Source organism: Leucopleurus acutus (assembly GCF_964270905.1).
Source record: "Leucopleurus acutus genome assembly, chromosome: 9".
In the NCBI taxonomy this organism is placed as follows: domain Eukaryota; kingdom Metazoa; phylum Chordata; class Mammalia; order Artiodactyla; family Delphinidae; genus Leucopleurus; species Leucopleurus acutus.
Genome location: NC_139144.1, coordinates 48,271,856 through 48,297,912, shown reverse-complemented (window position 1 = coordinate 48,297,912; position 26,057 = coordinate 48,271,856). Strand labels below are relative to the sequence as shown.

At 40.8% G+C, this 26,057-nt stretch overlaps 1 protein-coding gene across 1 annotated transcript; it reads right to left on the bottom strand.

Moving 5' to 3' along the window:
• Positions 1–4,742: 4,742 nt before the first annotated feature.
• Positions 4,743–23,849, bottom strand: ASNS (asparagine synthetase (glutamine-hydrolyzing)). Its single transcript, XM_082845984.1, has 13 exons — positions 23,806–23,849; positions 20,630–20,665; positions 19,758–20,029; positions 15,623–15,860; positions 11,949–12,134; positions 11,592–11,693; positions 10,933–11,060; positions 9,544–9,670; positions 7,872–7,978; positions 7,292–7,392; positions 6,104–6,185; positions 5,858–6,013; positions 4,743–5,004 (listed from the first exon to the last, which is right to left on the bottom strand). The coding sequence occupies exons 3-13, from the start codon at positions 20,004–20,006 to the stop codon at positions 4,795–4,797; spliced, it is 1,686 nt and encodes a 561-aa protein (XP_082702110.1). The 5' UTR covers positions 20,007–20,029; positions 20,630–20,665; positions 23,806–23,849; the 3' UTR covers positions 4,743–4,794.
• Positions 23,850–26,057: the final 2,208 nt, after the last annotated feature.

Sequence of the window (26,057 nt, the reverse complement as noted above, 5' to 3'; positions counted from 1 at the left end):
CAACAACCATTTATTAGGCTCATGGATTGATGAGTCAGGAATTTGGATGGAGCACAGCAGGGATGGCTAATCTCTGCTCCCCATGAAGGGGGCCTCAGCTGGAAGGCTCAGACTAGGAGCTGGAATCATCTGGGGGTTCACTCACCCCACCCCTGGTGATTGACATTGACCGAGACCATGGCTGGGGCTGTCAGCCCTCTTACACATGGCCTCTCTGTGTGGCCCGGGCTTCCTTACGACACACATCGAGAGAGAGAAAGCAGAGGCCGATTCGCCTTTTGTGACCTATCCTCAGAGGTCACTTTCTAGTAGATTCTACCAGTCAAGGCAATCATAACATTCTTCCCAGGCTCAAGAAGAGGGGAAGCACACTGCTTCTTCAAGGGCACAGCAAGTCTCTGGCAGTCTGTGAGACCAGAAATACTGCTGTGGCCACTTTTAGAAAATAAAATCTGCCACGCTTCCTCAGAATGAGGGTTAACCCACTAAATGAGCTAATGCAATAAAGTACTACAACAGTTGGTAGGTACGTGCTTGATGTTGTGATTTATCCACTGCACAGGCTTAGAGCCATATGGAACTGCCTCCCTGTGGCCGGCTTTTCCCCCCCATGGGGACCCACTCCAAGAATCTGACCAAACTAAGGCAACCCCAAGGCAGGAGGAATCGAGGAGAAGGCTCTGAGGCTTCAACAAGGTGTTCACACAGTGGTCTGACACCAGCAGGCCCAAGGTTAGTTCCTTTTTCTATTTTCCTTGTAAAGGATTTAAGAAGCTTTGAGGCCTTATTTAACTAAGATCATATTCTTGCATAGGTACAACTGTGCTTTTACAGCTAAAGATCTGCAAGAAAATGTTAAAACTATTGAAAACAGCAGTAGGATTGAGGTGTTTCTAATATTTCACTTTTTTAATGGAAATACATCTTGCTATCAAAACTATAAAGTAAGTTTTCTACAGTATTAAGGTGAAAAAAATCTTTTAACTTGAAGCATGGTTGATATACAATATTAGTGTCAGGTGTACAGCAAAGTGATTCAATTATATATATATGTACATTCTCATATATATATGTTTCAGATTCTTTTCCATTATAGGTTATTACAAGATATTGAATATAGTTCCCTGTGCTATACAGTAAATCATTGTTATTTATTTTCTATATAGTGGTGTATATCTGTTAATACCTAATTTATCCCTTCCCCTCCCCCTTTTTCCTTTGGTAACCCTAAGTCTGTTTTCTATGTCTGTGAGTCTTTGTGTTTTGTAAATAAGTTCATTTGTATTATTTTAAAGATTCCACATATAAGTGATATCACACAGTGTTTATCTTTCTGTTTGACTTACTTCACTCAGTATGATAATCTCTAGGTCCATCCATGTTGCTGCAAATATCACTATTTCATTAAGAAAAACAAACAAACAACTCTAAAAGGGCACATCATCCACTAAGGTGTGCGAATGAGGTTGAAAAGGCAGGACAAGATCAGCTAAGAATCTTTTAGTTTCTGCTGAAGGGATTGGATTATCTGTTGGTAACAGTGCTGTGTGGATTAGAAACCACATGCCTCCTTAGCACTGAGTCATCAATATCAGAAAAGTCCAGGAAAGCAGGCGTGGCCTGTATGTAGCTGCTAAGTCATGTGCACATGTCCCAGTCAGTGGCTACAGTTTCTTCAGCTACTTTAGTTGCAGAAGAAAAGGCTCACTTTAGACCATGTGCCTAGCACATTATGTAGGTCTCACAGGCAGTTTGTCATCTAGCGAGTTGCTGCAGTCATGGTTGACCTGCAGGACTGAGTATCTCTACTGTCAAACTTTTGGGTGGTATCTAAAACCACACCAGATCACAGAGTCACTAAAGTTAAAAATCTGAAGCCCAAGCTCATACCCTCAAAAACTGGTAGTTTGTGGTTTACGGCATACCTTAATCTTGCAGTGCGCCCTGGGTAATCACTATCAGCTAAGTCTCCCAAGCATTTCTGGTGTCACTTAGCTTGGCCGGGTGAGGCTGCACCATGAATGGACATGCCTGGCATCAAATCATGCTGGGTTTAAGCAATTCAAGCACTTACAAATACAAGATTATCATTAACAGTCACCCAATATTAATTAATGACATTTCCTCAGCTTTCTAGAGACTTTAAAAAATTTATTTTATTCAAGTATTTACAATATTGTGTTAATTTCTGCTGTACAGCAAAGTGATTCAGTTATACATATATATATTAATACATTATTCTTCATATCCTTTTTCATTCTGGTTTATCACAGGATATTGAAGATAATTCCCTTGTTTATCCATTCTATATAAATAGTTTGCATCTGCTAACCCCAAACTCCCAGTGCATCCCTCCCCTACCTCCTACCTCCCTCCCCCTTGGAAACCACAAGTCTGTTCTCTATGTCTGTGAGTCTGTTTCTGTTTTGTAGATAAGTTCATTTGTGTCATATTTTAGATTCCACATGTAACTTATATCATATGGTATTTGTCTTTCTGATTTCATTTAGTATAATCTCCAGGTCCATCCATGTTGCTGGAAATGGCATTATTTCATTCTTTTTTTATGACTAATGTTCCATTGTATATAAGTACCACATCTTCTTTATCCATTCCTCTGTTGATGGACATTTAGGTTGTTTTCATGTCTTGGCTATTGTGAATAGTGCTGCTTTGAACATTGGGGTGCATGTACCTTTTCAAATTAGTTTTGTCTGGGTTTATGCCCAGGAGTGGATTGCTGGGTTATATGGTAGCTCTACTTTTAGTTTTTCAAGGACCCTCCATACTGTTCTCCATAGTGGCTGCACCAATTTACATTCCCACCAACAGTGTAGGAGGGTTCCCTACTCTCCACACCCTCTCCAGAATTTGTTTGTAGACTTTTTAATGATGACCATTCTGACCAGTGTGAGGTGGTCCCTTATTGTAGTTTTTATTTGCATTTCTCTAATAACCAGCGATGACGTTGAGCACCTTTCCATGTGCCTGTTGGCCATCTCTATGTCTTGTTTGGAGAAATGTCTATTTAGGTCTTCTGCCCGTTATTCAGTTGGGTTTTTTTGTTGTTGCTGAGTTGTATGAGCTGCTTATTTTGGAAATTAAACCCTTGTCCGTCACATCATTTGCAAATATTTTCTCCCATTCTGTAGGTTGTCTGTTTTATGGTTTCCTTTGCTGTACAAAAGTCTGCGCATTTGATTAGGTCCCATTTGTTTACTTTTGCTTTTATTTCTATTGCTTTGGGAGACTGACCTAAGATAACATTGGCACGATTTATGTCAGAGAATGTTTAGACTTTTTAAAAATAAGTGAAGGCCAACGGGTAGGCTTAAACAGTCCCCAACTTCCAACTTACCAGCGAAATTCCTGGGCTACTCACTCTTCCCATGAAGCAGTCTTTTATTTACCTGTGCATCAGCAGTTTCCTCTTCAAAAATTTGTAATAACTAAATTCATCTTTAAAATATATTTCAAAATCCTGTCCCTAAATAACCAATGAGCAGTCAAATGAAATTCTGCCTGTTCATTGAATGTTTCCTTGTTATATCTTCTCTTCTTCCAACTAGTTTTGGAATGCTTTTTCCTTTTATCAGAAATGCCTGGCTCTAGAACAGGGCTTGGCAAAGTATGGCCAATGGGCCAAATCCAGCCCACTGCCTGTTTTTATAACGTTTTAATACAACACAGCCATGCCCATAGGTTTGCATATGGCCTTGTCCATTAGTTTCCATACTGTCTGTGGCTGCTTTTGCACCATAATGGCAGAGCTGAACAGTTCCAAGAGAGGTCTGCAAAGCCGAAAATATTTACTGTCTAGCCCTGAAAAAGTCTGCTGACTCGTGCTTTACAACGATAGTTCCAGAAGAGACATTGGCTCAACAGAAAAAAATATAAATTACTATCCCTGGATGAAAAATGTTGTCTGCCATATCAGTAAGCAAAGGATATTGCAGCCATCAAGCCATCAGCCACCTGCCACCGTGCACCCTGAGGGGATTCAGGATGGAGAAAAGTAGGATACTGGCCCTAGACAGTTAAGATGCATATCAAAGGAATGATTTCAATTAGCCCAGACTCTTGCCTCTTCCTATACAGAGAAATGCACTAAATTCATTAACCTGAGATGTTTGGTTTTAACAGTAATCTTTTGATGTTCTGGACTACCTGGTCTTTGTTGCAAAAACTATATATCCTGGCTCCTCCCTTACCTCTGCGGACCAGTCCCTCAGAACAATCTGAGAGGCTGTCTTCTGGGCTTAAGTAAGTTTTATTTGGCAGATTTTCTGATGACTTAATTCTCAACTTTTAGGCTGTGCAGTTTTCAGTCAACATATCTTACAAAATAGAGCTGTCAAAGTCTTACAAAGGACTGACCTCTCCAGAGTGTAACTAGCCAGCTGTTAGGAATGCAGAAAGAACTAAGGGAGGAGGTCAGAGGAGGACCACACGCAGATGAGGCAAGGCCTGGAAGGAGGCCCCGCTGGCATGAGACCCCAAAGTCCTCTCCAGTAGCTCTGCCAGGAAAGGGCGTGTGAGGCTTCCCAAACATCAGACTGTTTCCCCTTTCCTAGCTCACTCTCTTATTGTGATACAGTGAAAGCTGTTCAGTTTCTAGCTACCTCTGATGAGGGGGCTGTATGAATATAAATGACTAGAGCAATGTTTCAGATTTAAGACTTTTATTTTTTCACACCCAAGCAAGCCTGGGCCGTTGACCCTTCCTGCCCCCAAGCCCCCTACCCTTAACAATGAGAAGAAATGTTTGCTTTCACTCCACGGCTCAGGGAATACCTAAGCTTTGGCAGTGGCCTTGTAATGGGTCAGAGTGCGGGCGGAAGGGTCCGTGGCGCTAGTCCACCTGGGCATCCAGTAATGAGGCAGCCAGTCGGCGCGGCCCGGGTAGTGGCGTTCAAAGATCTGACGGTAGTAATAGCCTTCTTTCGTTTTGGGAGTATTGACGGCAAATTTTTGGGCTGCGCTTGCCATCACCGCATCATCAACCTGCAAGAATAACAAGATAGAAGCGAAATGGTTTTTTAACCGGCATGGAAATACTTGTATTTAATCTGGCTTCACAAAAACAGAAAACAAAAAGAGAAAAGGCATGAATGTATATTGTGTGAGAGACTCTTTGGATCACTTAGAAAATGCTAAAATACCCTAATATACATAGCTGCAGTGACCTTTAAGGAACATTCACATGCATACTTCTTCTAAGTGGTGGTTCTAAGTGTTTGATTCATTTGTACCTAACAACATCTGGCACCCAACAGGTGCCCAAAAATGTGTAAGAGGAAAGCCAGGGGGCTTCCCTGGTGGCGCAGTGGTTAAGAATCCACCTGCCAATGCAGGGGACACGGGTTCAAGCCCTGGTCCGGGAAGATCCCACATACCGCGGAGCAACTAGGCCAGTGCGCCACTACTACTGAGCCCACACTCTAGAGCCCATGTCCCACAACTACTGAGCCCGCGTGCTACAACTGAAGCCTGCACGCCTAGAGCCCGTGCCCTGCAACAAGAGAAGCCACCGCAATGAGAAGCCTGCGCACCACAATGAAGAATAGCCCCCGCTCGCTGCAACTAAAAAGAAAGCCCATTCTCAGCAATGAAGACCCAATGCAGCCAAAAATAAATAAAATAGATAAATTAAAAAAAAAAAAGTCAGTGATGACTGGTAAGTCTCCTCTCTATTCTAGATGCCACTTTATTCTTACAGAATTCTTTAAAAGAAGTATTGTTTACAGGGCATCTCTCCTGCAGACACAAACATTTAAATTAAATACAAAATGAACAGTGATTACTCCTCTGCACCCAAATTATCCTATTCCAGAAAATACTTTTAAAGACATGATACCTGATGGTCAATGTATTCCTGTAAAATCCTAAACCAGGAATTCTTAACTGAGGTTATTCCATCACTGAAGGCTTCTTTCGGTCGCCAGAGAATCTCTCTAGGTATCAGATTGGAGTCCTCAAAGGTCTCTCTCAGAAGATGTTTTTCTATCCCGTTCTGATGTGAAAACAAAAGGAGTGTCAGTGAAAGTTCTAAATATAACCAGTATCAGTGGTTTTTTGACAGTTTTTATCTTGATTCACCCACCTTGGGGATTTTCATATTTGGTGGCAGAGACATGTAATAGGAAGAAAATCGATGATCCAGGAAGGGGACTCTCAGTTCAAGGCTTAAAAAGGAAAAGAAGAAAATCTAAATCAAAATGGATATTTAGTGCCTGTCTGTTTAGATTCAGACTTAGTTTCCTAGGAATTCACTTAGCCTCTAAGTAATGTTAACATTATAAAGTCATTTTTATAATCCTAAGTAACCGCCCTACGCTAATGCATGAATACAAAAACCTTCATTCAGAGTACATATTACATCCTCTAGGGAATGAAACAAACTACTGGAGAATAATTACTTTTACTTTCCCTTCTGTAAACTATTAAATATCTCAAAAATCAGAAAAAGAATGAGTGACCTGATCATTAAGAACGTACTTTGCCTGGACTTTCCTGACTCACAGTTTTTTCTAGGTGAGACCGTCTCTCATCCTATTAAAAACAGTAATGCTAATCTGCGGTTATTACCCTATCTGCTTGTCCTAACCAGAGTCCCCAGGATTCAAGAAACAGATGATGTGACCTTTGATGAAACACTGTGGAACGCTGGTTTATACTGAATGTAAGTTATTCATCAGTTAGTAGTAAAAATGTTTGAATTCAGTTCATTCCCCAACCTCATATTATTTTCTAATCTAAGTGTGATTTGGTAGAAGCAACTAAAAGAGTTGATACTGGTTGTTTATCACGTACAGTAAGAGTCTTCAATTCTCCAACATGACCAGCTTTAGAAAGTGAAAACTTTAGCCAACTTTAAGCTAATCAAATCTCTTGCATCTTCGCTTCCCTCTCCCCACACATGGTCCCCACAGCATCAAACTGGCATGGCAGGCGCTCAACGCTCACAACATGAAGGTGTATAATCTTTACTTCTCTTAAAAAAAACTAAAAAAAAAAGCCGCAAGTGCCTTCCATCTCAGTTGCCCAGAAGTGGGCAAGATGTTGTGCTTTCAAGATGGGAACTCCATCTCAAACCGCCTGTCCATGTCCTCTCACCATGACAACAGCACTCTGATTCAGCCTAATCCCTTTGCACCAACAGACAAGCTTCATTTTCTCTATAGAAGGCATACTTTGCAACATATACTAACTGGAAAGAAAGAAATCGACCACTGAGCCTTTTGTTTTTTGAGGTTATTTTTACAATCGCTTCCTAAAATACCACGTTTACCCATGGGCAGCAGTAGTTCGATCTGCTCGGAGAACATCAAACAAATACAGTTCCTTCAGAAGCCGCTCACTCTCCTCCTCGGCCTTCTCAGGGGAAGGAGCCTAGTTTGCAAACAGAGCTGAAGTTACAAATACACCCACAAGCTTTGCTTCTGGCACATGAAACAGTTTTTATATCTTACTCATACACATAACTCCAATTCTAAAGGTGGGTAAGACAAAAAGCCCAACAGAGCTTAGGGAAGGGAGTAAATGCTTGATAAAACGTACCTTCCCTCACACCAAGACTGCTAGGGCTAGAACAAATAAAATGACATGCTGTACGACAGCCATAAGACCATAGGAGACTAAGAGCAGAAACATGATTCTTAGGCTTAACTAGTTCAAAAAAAGATATTATCTGACACTATTAAGACTTCTTTCTCCCCCCCAAAATACAGACACTATCAGATTTCCTGATATGCCTCACAAGATATTCAAAGTGTTACTGTTATACCAAAAAAGAAGATAGAAAATAGGTAAATAATAATTCATACTTTTCTTCCCCTAGGATCAATATCCCTTCATTTGAGAATGCTTACCTTGTGAAAATATATGTAACCCTGTGTAAGTTCATCTGAACCTTCTCCAGAGAAGATCACTACGCTATCCGTGTTCTTCCGAATGTACTTTGAAATTAAGTACATACCTTAAAAAAGAGACAGAAATTATTGTTAATGTCCACATAACCCTCTACCAAAAATGCCTTTTATTTGATTTCTGGAAATGACTGCAAGCTTTGCTATCACACTAGACTCTCTGTTAGTATAAAGTAGTTTGCAAAAGAATGACCTTATATCTACAATATCTTTATATGGTACCTATCTTTTTATGTACGTAATCCAAAAGTCGTACTGTTGTGATGAAACACCCCAAAACCCTTCCACAATTTTATATATAGGTTTTAAAATGTTACCGCTTTCAGGCCAAGAATGTCTATCTGAAGATTTTGCTAAACAATGTTAAAAATGCTAAAAAATTTTGCTGAACAATGACTCAAATATCTTAGATGTGATAAGTTTCACACTAGTATCACTATAAAAAAATTAAAAGTTAGGGCTTTGGTAGCTTACTTTTTATTCGGGGCTTTTTTTCTGATACCTACTCCCCATTCAGCATATGTCAAATACGGTTAAGAATATTGCATCATTAAAAGGTGCTGGTTGGGGCTTCCCTGGTGGCGCAGTGGTTGAGAGTCCGCCTGCCGATGCAGGGGACACGGGTTCGTGCCCCAGTCCGGGAAGATCCCACATGCCGCGGAGCGGCTGGACCCGTGAGCCATGGCCGCTGAGCCTGCGCATCCGGAGCCTGTGCTCCGCAACGGGAGAGGCCACAACAGTGAGAGGCCCGCGGTTGGTCCCTGCTCCACATCCCTGTAAACCACTATCTGTTCTTAACTTTTTTCATTATCACCTCCCTAGGGATACTTTTTAGACCTTTTTCCCTAATCTCCTTCACCAACGAAATATCAGTACCAGAAATACTGTATTTCTGCTGATGTACCGTGGCCCTTTGGAAGGCCAGAAACCACTGTAATACCTAATATTTTTTTGCCCTTCAAGAACTAATTTTTGCTTCCTTGGGAGAGACAGCACCTCTGTACTATTATTGCAAAGTTAGAGCATGAGGATGCAGACCCTAAACTTTGCAATGGAGTCGTGTCAGATTCTGCATCCCTTAAGAGAGGCATATCTAAGCCAGTAGCATATTAGAGGCTCAGCAAAATTAGATCAGTCTGATTGGGAGTATGCTTCTAATCTCAGTGTGTATCCACAGGGTAAAACTCGTATTTCTTGCTGCACAATATGTTATTGATTGATGAGTCGTATGATGGAATATTTACCAAAATATATCTAAAACGAGCATTCCTTACAGAAATTAGTTACAACGTAGACCTATTTCCCTATACAGCCCAAGAAACTTTTATACAGAGAAACTGGGGGGAAGGTGGTGCAAAAAGTATGTATCTACTTTTTGAAGAAATATAAATAGTGATACCATAAATGTGGAAGTTTAACTATGTATTTATTGTTCCTCTCCAAAAGAGATTTCAGGAATTCTTAAATGGCCTTGTCTTCAGCAATTGCTGACACAGGAATTTTACCTCTGTTCATTCTTGAGTACTGTTTTTTAAACAACTGCTTGAAACAGGACTGTTTACTCCTTATACCTTTTCAGTATTAAAAATCTTTTTGGGATCATAAAATACCTTACCTACTGAAGCACGGACTGTTGTAATATCGTAAGTTTCCAAGGAAAATATGACTTCATCCAGGACCTGAATGCCTTCCTCAGAGTTAAAGAGGACTTCATGGTGTTCGCTGCCAATATGATTTGCCACCTGATTATACAAGAAATACCCACAGGCTTGTGTTTTAAAGGACTACTCTTGAAAATGAAGCGGGACTGTAGTTCACAACACATTATGAATTAACAAGGGTGTTAAACAAACAAGACAAACTAAGCGGAAATGATTCCGTAGGCCACCACAATAAGGGGAAATGATTCTCTAGGCCACTGCATACGAGCCCCACCTAGTCAGGCTCCCTTGCCTCCCCCGGTGTCTGCCCTCCACTGACCACCGAGAGGTAGAGCTCCCAGCCACTCTTCCCACGCCAAGACTTCACCCTAACAAGCATGCCCCCCACTCCCCCTCACACTGATTTTACCTCCTTTTGGCCCTCCTGCAATGCCTAATTTTACATCCAGGATGTTTTTCCTAAATTAAATGGCCCCTCCCCTCATTCTGTTTCCTTTGGCTATTGTGGATTCATTTAGCATTGGTCAGCTTGCTTTGGGACCACCTGCTTGCTCCTTCTCAGCCATTCTATGCAAGTTTCTCCAAAGTGGGAACGAGGTCTCCCGCACGCTGAATGTGTACAAGGTCCCCTCTGCCCACAGCCCTAAACACAGTACTTTATAAAAGAAAAAAAAAGAAAAGTAAAAAGAACATCTAACATTCTCTAAGTACTCATACACGCTAGGTTCTATCCTACACACTTATATTAAGTATTATGTAATTTTCACCTCAAAACTATCCCATGGTAGATACTATTACTTCCATTGCGTAAGTGAGGAATTGTGTGGTAGAAGTACGCTTTGAAACCAGCAGTCAGGCTCTAACGCCTGCAGCCTGAACCACTATACCATGCCCTAACTCTCAAAAGGGCGGAATTATCATAGGGTCTTTGTGAGGACTGCATGGGTCGTGATAGATAAAAGTGCCCAGAGGGGCTTCCCTGTTGGCGCAGTGGTTGAGAGTCCACCTGCCGATGCCAGGGACACGGGTTCGTGCCCTGGTCCGGGAAGATCCCACATGCCGCGGAGCGGCTGGGCCCGTGAGCCATGGCCGCTGAGCCTGCGCGTCTGGAGCCTGTGCTCCGCAACGGGAGAGGCCACAACAGTGAGAGGCCCGCATACCGAAAAAAAAAAAAGTGCCCAGAATACAGTGTACAACATAGTTGACATTCAACAGGCATTTCATTCCGTTTTAATATATTTAATTCAAAACAATTATCTAAGTCAATGCAGCAGCAAAGTATAGAACCATCAATTACTAACAAGTCTGTCTTAACTACGTAACAGACAAAGACAGTGTCTTACCTTTCTAGCAGCTAGTAAATCGGGACTGTCTTCCATGCCAATCGCAAATGTCTGGAGAGGATACTGTACTTTGGCCTCTTTTAGCTGCTTCAACAGGATGGCAGCAACCAAACTGGAATCCAAGCCACCTATGAGCAAGACAGGAAGTGTAGTGGTTATGGGCCTTACATAAGAGAGGGACAGATATGATTTACATTCCTATTAAGCACTAAGATTAGAGTTTTACCATCTAAAATCCCCAAGTTTTATAAATTGAAAATCAACTTGAATAAGAAAAATCTAACATTTAACCTGTGATAATGGTAACAGTATTTGAATTGGTTGAAAACCACTACCCACATTCTAGGACTCGAATCAAGATGGTGGACTAGGAGGACATGGAACATTCTAAAGAATGTTTACTAGCTCATTCGTGCCAATATAATTATAGTATCACTTTGCTACATTATTTGCTACATTATTATTTGCTACAATGTACAATGTACAATTTGCTACATTATTATTAAAATATTGAAAGCAACTTACAGAAAACTTTTTCATCCTATAATGGAGGAAAGATTAAATCATATAGTATTTTATAGTCAAAACCTCCAGGATAGCTATAAATCATTTAACTTAAATATGCACTAAATACAATTAGGTTTTTAAACTGACTTCACCTGATAAAAGGCAGCCAATCCTTCTGTCCGTCATCAAACGTTTCTTAATGGCATTGTCAAAAAGGATTCGGAGGTTGTTCTTCACAGTTTCTATCTCAAAACCTATTAACACATAGAGGAAATTAAATAGCTGCAGAAAAGCCTGGGCTGAATTATTTACTGAAATGGGTACACAGTCATCTACCTCTATCATGATGGCATTTGCTCAACAGTGAAGTTGGCCAAATTGCAATGTGTCACCTCCAAATTAAAAAGGAAACAGATTTTCGAACTTACATCATTCCAGTGATGTGAAAGTACAGTTTTCCTTTTGGGGAGAGAGGTGGGGAACAGGTGGATGGGCTTCTGCTTTCTTACCTGGGAAGAGTTTCTCCACGCTGTCATACAGGGCATGCAGAGGCTCATCTCTACAGTTATGATATTTAACCATTTCCACCGATGCTACTTTGCCATTTGGCTTTAAATCCAAAACTTCATAGTGTCCTGGGAGAAAAGGCTCCACTTTTAAAAAAGGAGTCATGGAGTGCTTCAAGTTGATGAGACCTACATATTCAAAAAGATAAATTTATTCAAAGGAGGATAATACTTCACAGTAACTTTCATAATTAGTTAGTATCCTCTAACTTCCTATTTATCTTCCCTCTTTAATACAAATATGTGTCCATTACATAAGCAAAACTGGAAAAATATAATCACTCAAAACCCTACCATCTACTTACTAGAAAGGTAACAGTAGTACAGAGATGCACAGCAAAATTACACTGGTTTCTAGTAATTCAAGGCAATAGGAAAATCTTCAGTGTTCAATTTCTTCTCCCTAGCTGGAATTTCTGATTTTAAAAAATCTATTTTCTTCACTAAAGCAAACAAATACAAGAAAAGATACATTTATTAAGCAAAGAGAATGACTTGAAACTTAATTTTATGATATCCTGGTAGTCACTTGTCATCACTGAGGTATCTTAAGAAAATAGCTGTGGTTCCCAGTCCTTTAACAAGCAAAATGATCCACCATTACGTACTTTAAACTCAGATATTAAGAAGTCAGACATCTATCCCTTATGTAGCTATTATATACTGTGTGTGAGTTAAACATTATAATTTAAATTCCCTCAATAAGTTCTCACAGGAAGTAACCAACTTGACTTCACCATGATCTGTGATTAAAAAAGAAAAGTCAGGGGCTTCCCTGGTGGCGCAGTGGTTGAGAGTCTGCCTGCCGATGCAGGGGACACGGGTTCGTGCCCCGGTCCGGGAAGATCCCACTGGGCCCATGAGCTATGGCCGCTGAGTCTGCGCGTCCAGAGCCTGTGCTCCGCAACGGGAGAGGCCACAACAGTGAGAGGCCCGCATACCACAAAAAAAAAAAAAAAAAAGAAAAGAAAAATCAGTGGTTTATTATAAACAGTAAGCCTATCTACACAGAATACTTATTATGATTTATAATTTGAGTTTGTTGACCCAGGAATCTACTGTGTAGTGTGGAATTCAAACAGCAGACAAGCCCCAGATCCTATCACCAGCTAGCAGACCTCAAGCTAGCCACACAGCTCCCGTAGGGGGAGAAGCAGTTACAAGATTTTAAGCAGGGAGCACCATGACCAAATGAGTTTTTGATAGGCTATTCTAAAAGCACTGAGAAAGGAAAACTATTGCAGTACAGTATTCTAGATGAGATCATGTTGTTTAGAAAAGGGCAGTGTTAAGGATGTAAAAAAATCACAAGTCAAGAAATTTCAGAGGGTAAATTGGACGTGAGACCGTAATTCCATATCAAGGTTTTGGAGACACAGTGGAAGTATGGAGTCTGCTTCTCCCTTGTGTTCTCTTTGCTGGGCTTCCCTAACAGCACTTTAGGTAAATAACATATATACTTCTTTGCCATACAATCACAGTAAGTGATTTAAGGAATGAGGCAAAAAGGCAGACAGGCAGGTAGACCAGATTTTAGGATGTCATTCTATCTAGCTAGGAGATAAAAGATGAATGCCTTCCTCAACTTTGTCAAGAAATGCTAAATATGATTTATAAGTATTTTATTCCATTCTGTGGGTTGTCTTTTCACTTTCTTGATGGTGTCCTTTGAAGTACAAGAATGTTTAATTCTGATGAAATCCAATTTATTTTTTTGTTGCTTGTGCTTTCGGGGTCATATCTAAGAAATCTTTGCAAAATCCAAGGTCATGAAGATTTAGCCATATATTTTCTTCTAAGAGATTTATAGTTTTAGTGTTTACATTTAGGAGTTTGACCCACTTTAACTTTTATGTATGGTGTGAGGTAAAGGTTTAATAACTTCATTTTTTTGCATGTGTGTGTCCAGTTGTCCCAGCACCATTTGTTGAAAAGACTATTCTTCGCCCATTGAATGGTCTTGGAACCCTTGATGAAAATCTGTTGACTGCAGATGTATGGTTTCACTTCTGGACTCTTAGTTCTATTCCACTGGTTTATATGTCTGTCCTGCCAGTACCACACTGTCCTGATTACTGTTATTTTGTAGTACGTTTTGAAGTCAGGAAGTGAGAATCCTCCTACTTTATTCTTTCTCAAGATTGTTTTGGCTATTGTGAGTCCTTTGCCATTCCCTATGAATTTCAGAGTCAGCTTGTCAATTTTTACGAAGAAGTCACCTGGGATTCTGACAGAGGTCATGCTGAATCTGTAGATCCACTGGGGGAGTCTGTGCCAACTTAACAATGTTAAGTCTTCGATCCATGATCATTGTATGCTTTCCAATTTATTTAGATCTTCTTTCATTTCTTTCAACAATGTTTATAGTTTTCAGCATACAGTTTTGCACTGCTTTTGTTAGATTTATTCTCAAGTATTTTATTCTTTTTGATGCTATTTGTAAACACAGAGTAAACCACATGACCCAGCAAGTCCACTCCTAGGTATACACCGAAGAGAAATGAAAACACAAAAACTTGTACACAAATATGTAGAGAAGCATTGTTCATAACAGCCAATTGTCCATCAACTGACAAAAGGATTAACAATGGATAAACAGAATGTTTATGTAATTCATATTTGTAATGTAATCCATTACAAATATCCATGTAATGGAGTATCTTTTGGCCATAAAAAGTAAATACTGATACATGTTACAACATAGACAGACCTCGGAAACATTATGCCAAGTGATAGAAGCCAGTAACAAAAGACCACATATGATATGACTCTGTTCATATGGAACACCCAGAATAGGGAAATCCACTTAGACTGAAAGCAGATTGGCAGTTGGCTGGGACTGGGGGGAGAGGGGGTAGAGGAGGTAGTTGGGGACAGGAAGTTTAATGGCTGATGGATATGGAGTGATGGGGAGTGACAGCTCAAGAGTACAAGGTTTATTTTTATTTTTTTGGCTGCATTGCAAGACTTGTGGGATCTCAGTTCCCCTGACCAGGAATCAAACCGAGGCCCTCAGCAGTGAAAGCACAGAGTCCTAACCACTGGACCGCCAGGGATTTCCCTACGGGGTTTATTTTTGAGGTGATAAAAAATTTCTAAAATTGACCGAAGCACTGGTTGCAGATATCTATGAACATACTAAAAACCACTGAATTGTACACTTTAAATGGAAGAATTGTATGGCATGTAAATTATACACCAATAAAGCTGTTTAAGAAATGCTAAATTAAAATGAGTCTGTGTGATAGCCATGGCACAGTACCACAGTGCAATAACTGCAGGGCCGGCCAACCCTACCATTACAATGTGACATAGGGAAACTTGAAAATACATATGGGATCAGACCAGACGCACAGCCTATCAGCACAACAAAAATTAAATGACTTTACTACAGACTTATCCTCTAAGGTTTACAGAATTTAAGTGCTAAAAGTAGAGTCCAACTCCTTGGCTTTATAAAGAAAAGCTCAGAAAGTCCATGACTCACATAGTCACTTGTAAAAAATCTGGGTTGCCCCATTTGTAAATATGCATTGGATTAGATTTATAAATATTATTTAAAAGAAAACACAGAATCAGCACAATAATGAAAATCTACAGTAAAATTCTATCATTACCTTTAGCTTCTGAACACACGGCCAAAAATCCATCTTCTGTCACGGCTTTAAACAAAGGTCTGACTCCATAGGTATCTCTGCCCAAGAATACTTTCTTATTGGCAGTATCCAGTAAAATAAATGCAAATACCCCATCCAACATACAAACTGTTTGCTCAATTCCTCCTTTGTCATAAAGATGAAGGATTATCTCACCATCCACTTTGGTCTGGTATTCAAATTCAAAATGGTGTTGCAGCTTAAGGAAACAATAGCAAAACAAAAATGTTAGAATCCTTGTGCATTCACTAAGTTTTTTTTATTGCAAAGTTGCTTCACTATTTTTGTGCTTTATAATTTCATGCACGTTAGTGATTTAAAAGAATCACGGCATTATAAAAATATAGCCTGTTTGAACTCAGAATCATACAAATTCTTTATAACATAAAGCTAAGCCCGTGAAAATTTTAGTTGCATTCTTATAACCAGAATACAGACGCAATGTACCTCTGTATTGCGTGGAGGGATGGAAATGTATATTATATACATACTGTGTATGTAATACACGTGTATTTACATAAATATGTTAAGTCAAGCAAATAGACTGCCAGGTGTCATGGACACTAAAACTGTGTCTTCTTCAACTGTGAGATTTTGGTTTGGGAATATAGTATCAGCTGAGCTTCTTCAAGTGCAGCCTCACAGACTTCCTATGAAGATAGAAAGCGAAAGGACAAACACATTTGGCACTATTCCCTGACAAATAAATGATTCCATCACAATGGTGGAGACAAATGGTCCAACACAGAGCTGCTGGTCCTGGGGAGGACTATAGCATCCCATCCTTCCACCACTGCAGAGGTATTAAAGCTACTTCTCAGTGATGGATAAAATGATGCTGGAGCTTTATTCATCCACATCCCCCAGCGGAACAGTAGAGACCATCATTCCCACTGCATGTAGAGAGGGTTCAATTAAGTTAGGCCCAAACTCCGTGGCTCTCCCTCACCAATGGCAAACTGTGAGGGTGAAAACTTCTTGGTATGTTCCTCTTTCTTTGTACTTACTCATATTTTTGGCTGATAATAGAGAGGAGGTTCACATAAACAAAATCAAGTTGAAATGCTGGGTACATCTGAATATTTAAAACATGTTTTTAAATTTCAAAAAGTAAGTCTCTATGTTTATATGTGTATGACCTGTAAAGAGCATGCTTCACAACCATGCTCACTCTATAGATTTGTGAACCTTTTGTCTATAAGCACGGAACTGTCCAAAAACGGGCTTTGGCCGCTTCCAGGAACTACAAAGCCACCTCCTGGTCACCTCTCCTTGCTCTGAGAGACTGTCAGCGATGATCTCTGTCACTAGGAGGCAGTGTTTGGAAGGGGTCTTCTGCTGACCCTTCTGGGCTTAAGTACCTGCAGGATAAATGAGCCCAAAGCATTCGGTGATTTCAGCAAGCAACAGCTTCCAAATCTATACTCCACCACCACATCACCATCATGGCTCTTTGGCCTAAAGCTTACAGGTAACTTACTGGTTAATGATTCACGTGTATACTTCCCACCCTCCTGAAGCCACACTTAGCTTAAAGCCCCCATATTCTGCCATCACGCAGAAATCACACTGCCATTTGACTTGCTGGCTGTAGGCCTCTGATGCCCCCTGCAGGGAGGGGGCCTCCTCTTTGCCCAACCTTCACACGTATTCCTCCTCTCCTTGACCAGTCTCCCTCCACTCCCAACTGCTGGCTGGATTTTAGTAGTAAATTCTATTTTCACCAAAAAAGGGGAACCTTTGAAGCTTATGTTGCAGAATTCTTTATATAAGCCTGAAATGTCAGTTCTACTCTTTAGACAGATTTTAGCTGCTCACACTAGATAACCTGAATGATTGGTAGAAGCAATGGAACTTCTCTGCTTCTGAAAATACAACATATTTGGCTAGTTTAGAAAAGAAATATTTTCCAAATATTTAACAATATACACAAAAGCAGCTATGTTGTTCAAGTAAAACATGGCATTTCCTACCTAATTTAAGGTGAAAGTCAGGCTACTACTGCCATAATACAAACTTAGCATTCTCACGTATATGGTACCAACTTGGCTTTATAAGGAAGTTTTAACTGCCCCCTCCTCTGTTCCCACTAGCTTGAAACTCCCTTACGTTTCCCGTTCCATTTCACCTCCAAGCACCTATAAAACTGATGTCTGATGTATAGTAGGCCCTTATTAAATATATGAAAGGAATATGCTGAATAACTATAACGACTCTTCAAATGAAAAGCCTATTCTCGAGTGTTCCTATAAGCCGACAACAAACAAAGACTAAAGCTATTATTCAGAGATAAAAATGGCCAGAGGGTGACTAGAATATAAATCTCTACTCACGAATGATAGGCATATATCAAGAAGTCTCAAAAAGTACCGAGAAAAATCACAACCAAATATATGACCCTTGAATGAAATCTGGCTCAAAACCAAAAAACAGCTATAAATACATTCGTGGAACACCTGGGAAATTTTAATATGAACTGGATATTAGAGGGTATTATGAATTCTTAGGTATTATGAATTCTTAGGTATAATAATAGTATTGGTGTTAAGTAGAAGAATGCCCTTATTCTTAGCAGACAAATGCTTACATACGTAGTAGTAAAGTGTTATAATATCTGCAGTATACTCTAAAATGATTAAGCCCAAAATTGAATGTGTGTGTATACCGACAGAGAGATAAAGCAAAAAAGGCAAAACATTAACAATTATTCCATCCAGATGCTCAATGTTCTGTTCTTTTTTTGTAAATTTGAGATTTTCAAAATTAAAAGTTGGGGTGGAGATGACAAAAAAAATAACTTGCAAATTTTAGATTAAAAAATTTCTTATGAAACACCAGCCAAACAATTCCAGATTGCAAGGCTCTTAGTAAATCTGGCTTCGTCAGGTTAGAATTTCCAAACCTTCACTACTCTCATCCTAAGAGTATGCTTTCACCAGATTAAAAAGCTGTTCCAGGGCTTCCCTGGTGGCGCAGTGGTTGAGAGTCCGCCTGCCGATGCAGGGGACACGGGTTCGTGCCCCGGTCCGGGAAAATCCCACATGCCGCGGAGCGGCTGGGCCCGTGCGCCATGGCCGCTGAGCCTGCGCGTCCAGAGCCTGTGCTCCAAAACGGGAGAGGCCACAACAGTAAGAGGCCCACGTACCGCAAAAAAAAAAAAAAAAAAAAAAAACTGTTCCAATTTTAGGGCTGCCGAAAGTCTTACTTCTTGCACTCCACTGCATCTGGCTACCTGTCTATCCTTTGCCTGATTAATTATGCAACAGCAACATCTTAAGGGCAGCATTAAATATAAGTTACAAATGTGATCACCCACAAACTATTAAATTCTATCCCTGCCTTAAAAATCTTCAAATCTCACTGCTCTTAGAATTATATTCTACCTCCTTACCAAGTCCTCCTTGCTCTGGCCCTCCCCAATCCCACATGGCCCTTGTTCACTTATGACAATCTCAGGGTTCTAAGCATGGCTATTCCCTCTGCACGAAAATGCCCTTCCCAGCCCTACTAGCTAATCCTTGTCCATTCAAGTCTGAGTTGAAGTGTCAATTCCTCAAGAGGCTTTCTCTGACCACCTATACTGAAACTGGATCTCCCATATCCATGAGCTCCATATTCATTTTCTCAGAATGCCTAGTACAACGATTCTAAGAGTTAAAAACCTGAAGTGTAATCCTTTTTTTGTTTTTTTTGCGGTACGCGGGCCTCACTGTTGTGGCCTCTCCCGTCGCAAAGCACAGGCTCCGGATGCGCAGGCTCAGCAGCCATGGCTCACGGGCCCAGCCCCTCCGCGGCATGTGGGACCTTCCCGGACAGGGGCACGAACCCGTGTCCCCCGCATCGGCAGGCGGACTCCCAACCACTGCACCACCAGGGAAGCCCTGTAATCCTTTTTATCATTTTTTTTGTGTGTGTGACCAAGTCATTTCACCTCTTTGTGCATTGGTGCCCTGTCTCTCTATATATAATTGGAGCAAATGAGAATGAACATGGAAAGTGTTTGAAAGCAAAAGGCATTATACAAAATAAAATTATTATAACCAACTAGCTCTGAGGCTAATCACATCCAGATAGCTTCTGGTTTTATTCTGTTTACCTTCTTGTGGTTGTAGATTTCACCGTTGTAACACAGCCACAAGTAAGGATATTTCTTCACTCGAATTGGCTGCATTCCAAACAGCTGGTCAACCACTGCCAACCGGTGAAATCCAAAGCAGCAGTTGGTATATCCATTGACATTCTCAAAACGAAATGCATCTGGACCTCTGTGTGCAATCTTCATAGCACTCAGACACTGAACAGACAGGCAGTCGTCACTGCCAAAGAGGGCCCAAATGCCACACATGGTGCAATGGAGCTATGGGCTCTCTACGGAGAGAAAAACAGACAAATTAAATATTCAATATCCAATCCAATTCTGTATTCAATCTTGATTCCCCAAACTTGCATAAGCCACTTCAAAGATTGAAATATAAATTATCTTATCTACAGCAATTTTCCAGTAGGTTGGCAGGCACACAGGGACAGAGAATGATTTAATTTACTTACAAGTATTCAGGAAAGATGGATGACCTTAACATCCAGCCAGCTATAGCAGCTTAGCCCCCAGTCAAAGGCTGCATCCCTCTCACATTAGGATTTGGTCAGCTAGAGCTAGCAGTGTTCAGGCCACATTCTGTTTTGTATCCTAGGTTTACCCCCAAGATACAGATACACATGCAGCCTGGCTCCATCCTTGCCAGAGATCCCATCCCCACTCTCTCCATCCCAGAATCCCAAAAGCCCTGAAAAATCCACGAGATGCTCCAGATTACTACAGTCGCCTCTTGTGTCTCCTTGACAATTAAATGCCGGCTTTATACCTGTACTAATAGATGTATAGTGGGTAGAAAAGATGATCATACATACTGCCTAAGTGTAGCATTAAGATACACAGCTATTATAAACATTTCACTACTTCTAGCTTACCTCCAAGTGACTTATTCAAACACAATCAGAGAAGTTCTAAAAAGAAAAGAGAAAGCAGTATTATCTGATATCTTAGTTTAATAACAAGAAAAAAATTTAAGTTGACAGAGATACAAAATGTTCACCATCAAAATGTCCTAAAAGACAAAAATGTTAAACATTTTTGTCTCAAAGCTACCTTGGTGAGTAAGAAAGCAAAGTAGGTGGGACATACACAGCAGTATCTCAGAAAAACAATTTGGCTATTCCCTGTAGGCCAAGAAGCAAATAAGTTACTTCCTACAAATGTTAATTACTTTGCAATTCAAATTCAATTCTCAACTGTGAAATAAACAGCAGTTTTAGTTGAATGCTGTCAGCTCAAAACAGTTACTTTACCTAAATATCTATAACTTGCAAACTATTTTGGTATTTTTTTAAATGGAAATTTGCAGCAAATGCCTAGATAAAAGGCATCAAGAAAAAATATAAATATTCAAGTTGCATCAATCACTTGGAACAATCCTCTGAAGACATTTCATTTGTATTTAAATGAACCAAAGCCTTATTTGGAGCTTTTATGAGACCAGATCCAATTAATGGAAAATGGTATTAACTAAAACAACTCGGAAATGAAGTATCACATGTCCTATGCAGCCCCTCCCATGCATTTGGCCGAATAGCCCATAATCAGATACAGGAACATCTCTGAGATATTGTCAGTTTGGTTCCAGACCACTGCAATAAAGCAAGTCACATGAATTTTTTGGTTTCCCAGTGCATATAAAAGTTATGTTTACACTATACTGTAGTCTATTAGGTGTGCAATATAGCATGATGTCTAGCAATGTACATACTTTAATTTAAAAATACTTTATTGCTAAAAAATGCTAACCATCATCTGAGTCTTCAGCAAGTAGTAATCTTTTTGCAGCGCAAACATCAAAGATCACTGATCACAGATTGCTAAAGTTTCAAGTTACAAAAATGTGACAGACAGGAAGTGAGCAAATGAGCAAATGCTGTTGGAAAAATGACACGTATGCAGAGTTGTCACAAACCTTCAATTTGTTTAAAAAAAAAAAAAAGCAGTACCTGCAAAGCTAGGTATGCTTGGATTTACTTCGAGATTTACTGGGAAAATTCACTGAGGTTTAAGTGAGGTGACTATTAATAAGCCATCTACTTTTGACTCTAAAAAAATGGGCTGGGAAAGTGCTCTGAAATCATGTGCGGTGATTAGTCAGTCATTTGCCTAAGTCTTCCTAATGCTGCTTAGTGAATCCCATTAAGCATGCTACAGAAACTCAGTAAGCACTAAATTGGAGGGGAAACAGGGGCGACAAACGATTGCAAAGCACACTTATTTCTCCAGCAGGAAAAGCAAATTAAAACTATCACCTATTATTTTTACTGGAAACAGTCTTACTTGCAAACATCCTACTTGGCAACACTTTTTCCTACTGCTGTTACCTGTTCCAGTAATTTTCCATATTTCCTCATAAATGTCTAGAGCAGTGCTGTCCAATTGAAATGTGAGCCACATGTGTAATGTTAAATATACTAGTAGCACCATTAAAAAAGTAAAAAGACAAAAGCATAATAAAAACTTTTTTTAAGAAGAGAAAAAAGTGAAATTTCAAATAGATTTTAACACAATGTACTGAAAATAGTATTATGCCAAGACGTAATTAGTACAAAAATATTAACAAGATATTTTACATTGCTTTTTTCTATTAAATCATCAACACTTTAAGCACATTTCAATTCGGATTAGCCAGCACTTCACGTTCTCAATAGTCACATATGGCTAGTGGTTACTGAATTGGACAGTGTTGTTTCAGAGCACTTAATTTCTTAAACCAATACTTAAAAACAAAGTGATATGGTGAAGTTTAAGATTTCAGCAACTAACGCCTGCACAGGTTCAAGACCTAAATTACTTTTTTTTTTTAATAGATCTTTACTGGAGTATAATTGCTTCACAATACTGTGTTAGTTTCTGTTGCACAACAAAGCGAATCAGCCACGTGCGTACACATGTCCCCATGTCCCCTCCCTCTTAAGCCTCCCTCCCATCCTCCCAATCCCACCCCTCTAGGTCATCGCAAAGCACCGGGCTGATTTCCCTATGCTATGCTGCTGCTTCCCACCAGCCAACTATTTTACATTCCGTAGTGTATATGTCGATGCTACTCTCACTTCGCCCCATCTTTGCCCTCCCATTCCATGTCCTCCAGTCCATTTTTTATGTCTACCTCTACTATTTACCATAGCCAGGACGCGGAACCAACCTAAATGTCCATCGACAGATGAATGGATAAAGAAGATGTGGCACATAGATACAATGGAATATTACTAAGCCACAAATTACTTTTAATTAATCTTATGAGATCAATCAATGAAAAAGTTGAGTTACCAGTGCTTTTAAATTATTTATCAAGCACCCCGGGCAATAGATGGTAAAGAAATAATGTAGGCCACAGGCTGAGGAAAAACACTGTCCCTTCATTAAAATAATAACATTAATCTGAAACTAGCCCTATAAAATAGATATCCATTGAGAAAAGGCATGCCCGTTTCTTTTGCCTTTTCCCATACCGCGCCGCCTGTCGTGCCCAGATCTCTTCTGGGCAGGATTTGCTCAGCAAGTCACTTGTTGAGTCTTGCAGTCTACACAGATGGGGGGAGGGGTAACTAGGTGAAGGGGTGGAGGTTGCCGGAGGTGAGGGGGTATCCTCCGAGGCCTTAACAGACAGCCCTGCAGACCCTCCCTCTCGGACCAAGACCTAGCGACCGCGTCGCCCCATGACTCGCGACTGCACTCGGGCCGCGTGCATCCTCCAGCCCATCCGAGCGGGTCCCCTGAAATGCGAAAACTTCCGCAGGCTTCGACACAATATAATACAAAATAATGAAATTTAAAATGGCCAACTTAAACCGCCGCCGCCTTCTCTCCAAAGCGGCTGGGCCTTGGCTCTGCGGGTCACTAGGTCCCCCCTCCGGGACCACAGCGGAGGTCTTCCCAGGGGCACAACAATCGGCCCCGCCCCCTTTGCTCCGCAGAAGCCGCAGATGCCGGGATCCGTGTCTGCCCTCCCGTCGGGCAGGCCAGGCTGCTGCGCATCCTCCTCCCCTCCCGGGGCAGCCCCACGGCACGCTGGGAGAGCGCTGCGACCCCCGGCTGCCCGGCCTACCTGGGCTCCAGCGGGGTGGGCGGGCGGGCGAGCGTGAAGTGAGCAGGCTGCGACTTGCGGGCTGAGGACCTCACCTCACCTCTCACTTTATAACCGTCTGGCTCCTGTAATGCGTGCAGGAGGTTTCATCACGTCTGGGAGGGCCAACCAGCGCGCAGAGGCGTGGCCCGCAGGGCGTGAAGGCGCTAGCCCGGCCAGGACTGGATGCGGAGCGAGGGAGGCGGAGGAACTGCTCTGTTTCTTGCTTCTTAAAGTGTTAGTGCACCTGCTGAGGGAGAGCCTCAGAGGCCCGGCCAGATGCCCCATTGACACCTAGGATTACCTTACCTGCTGTTCTGACAATTCATTAATCTTCCGCACTTGTTTTGTTCTTAGGGAAACCATCAGCAACTGATTGCCGTATCCCCTCTGCAGCAGATCTCCCTCATATCTTTAATTGTGAAGTCTTTAGAAGTGCTTTATCCTCCTTATTACTAAGAGAGCATCTTAGCTGTGGATACACATATATTTGCTAAATTAATAAATAGTGAGACAGATGGGAATAGCTGGATGGGTCTCCACCTTTTATTTTATTTTTAATTTATTTTTTGGGGCATGAAACTCCTACATCTTTTTTTTTTTAACATATTTATTGGAGTATGATTGCTTTACAATGGTGTGTTAGTTTCTGCTTTATAACAAAGTGAATCAGCTATACGTATACATATATCCCCATATCCCCTCCCTCTTGCGTCTCCCTCCCACCCCCCATCACTATCCCTCTAGTCCACTTTTTATTAAATGCAAATTCGATTTCATTATGTTCTTCTACCTCAGACGGAGTTAAATTTCTCCTTCCTCTGGACTTACAGCACAGTGTAATTGTATTTTGTGATGGATCGTCATCAGACTTCTGATGTGGTTGGATTGGCGCTCAACCAGACGGTCACCTTGTTGATTGTGTCGACCTCTTCACCTTTTGGGTCTCAGGATCGGCTCAGTGGATGCATGTATTCAGTTCAATTCGATTACTCATTACATTTGGTCGTTGACAAATTTCACTTTCAGGAAAGGACTGAGTTCCATTCCAGTCTGAATTTTATGACTACTCATATGACCATGAGATATGTCCTATAACCTCTTTACATTTACATCTTTAAAATAAGCAAGTTAGGGACTTCCCTGGTGGCACAGTGGTTAAGAATCCACCTGCCAATGCAGGGGACACGGGTTCGAGCTCCTGGTCCGGGAAGACCCCACATGCTGCGGAGCGGCTGGGCCCGTGAGCCACGGCCACTGAGCCTGTGCGCCTAGAGCCCGTGCTCCGCAATGAGAAGCCACCACAATGAGAAGCCCACTCAGTGCAACAAGAGTAGCCCCTGCTCGCCGCAATTAGAGAAAGCCCGCACGCAGCAATGAAGACCCAACACAGCCAAAAATTAATTAATTAATTAATTAATTAATTTAAAATAAATAAATAAATAAAATAAGCACGTTAGAGCTACTGGGGGTCCTTCTAGTCCTGAAATTTTAAGTACTAAAGTGATGAGAGTTCTGTAGAGCCATAGCACCCAAGGAGGGAAATTATTTTTTTTTCATCCCCACAATATCAACTATCTCATCAAAACTCAAAATAGCATTGCAATCTGGATATTTTTACATGAGGCCCAGTTAGAAGTATATTATCCATATTTACACACCTAATACTTGTGGATCCAGATGTGAAACCAGGTTTGTCTAGATCTACAGGCCATTTTCTTTTCATCACATTCTGCCTGTGAAATAGAATGACAAAAAGATCTGTGTTGTACTGGAGACACTGACAGAAGAGAAAAGGGTTGATATAGCCTCTCTTATTTTTACAAAACATGAATGACCTCCATTCAGGACAAAATATATTTTCTTTTCCAGATTTCATCCCCATTCATATATTGGAGAATTACCCTGAAATTAGACTTTTTTCCTATTTATTGTCTGCACTGAGAGCTTGAAAGAGGGGACTTTCCATTTTAAAGGCACTGATGAACTGGTACCAGTACTGCCCTCAAATTTATTATGCAGAACTAGGTAAGCCATGTCCCCATTAAAAGATGTTTAAGGCCTAATGTTTCTTTATAAAATCTAAGTCACGTTGATACCTAAAACCAAAATATATCAGTGACCCCTAAACATTTTTACAAAGATTCCTTTTAGAATTTTTTTAAAAAAGGTTTTCTTGACCTGTCCCCACAAGAAGACAGTGTGCTTTTAGTGTCCCTTTGATAGAGAAAATA

Coding starts and splice junctions, on each gene's coding strand:
- ASNS (XM_082845984.1), bottom strand. CDS start 20,006: ATGTGTGGCATTTGGGCCCTCTTTGGCAGTGACGACTGCCTGTCTGTT. Junction 9,671..10,932: donor ATTTACTAGCTGCTAGAAAG/GTAAGACACTGT, acceptor TTGTATAATCAG/GTGGCAAATCATATTGGCAG. Junction 6,186..7,291: donor CGAACTACTGCTGCCCATGG/GTAAACGTGGTA, acceptor TTCCTTTTTAAG/CCTTGAACTGAGAGTCCCCT.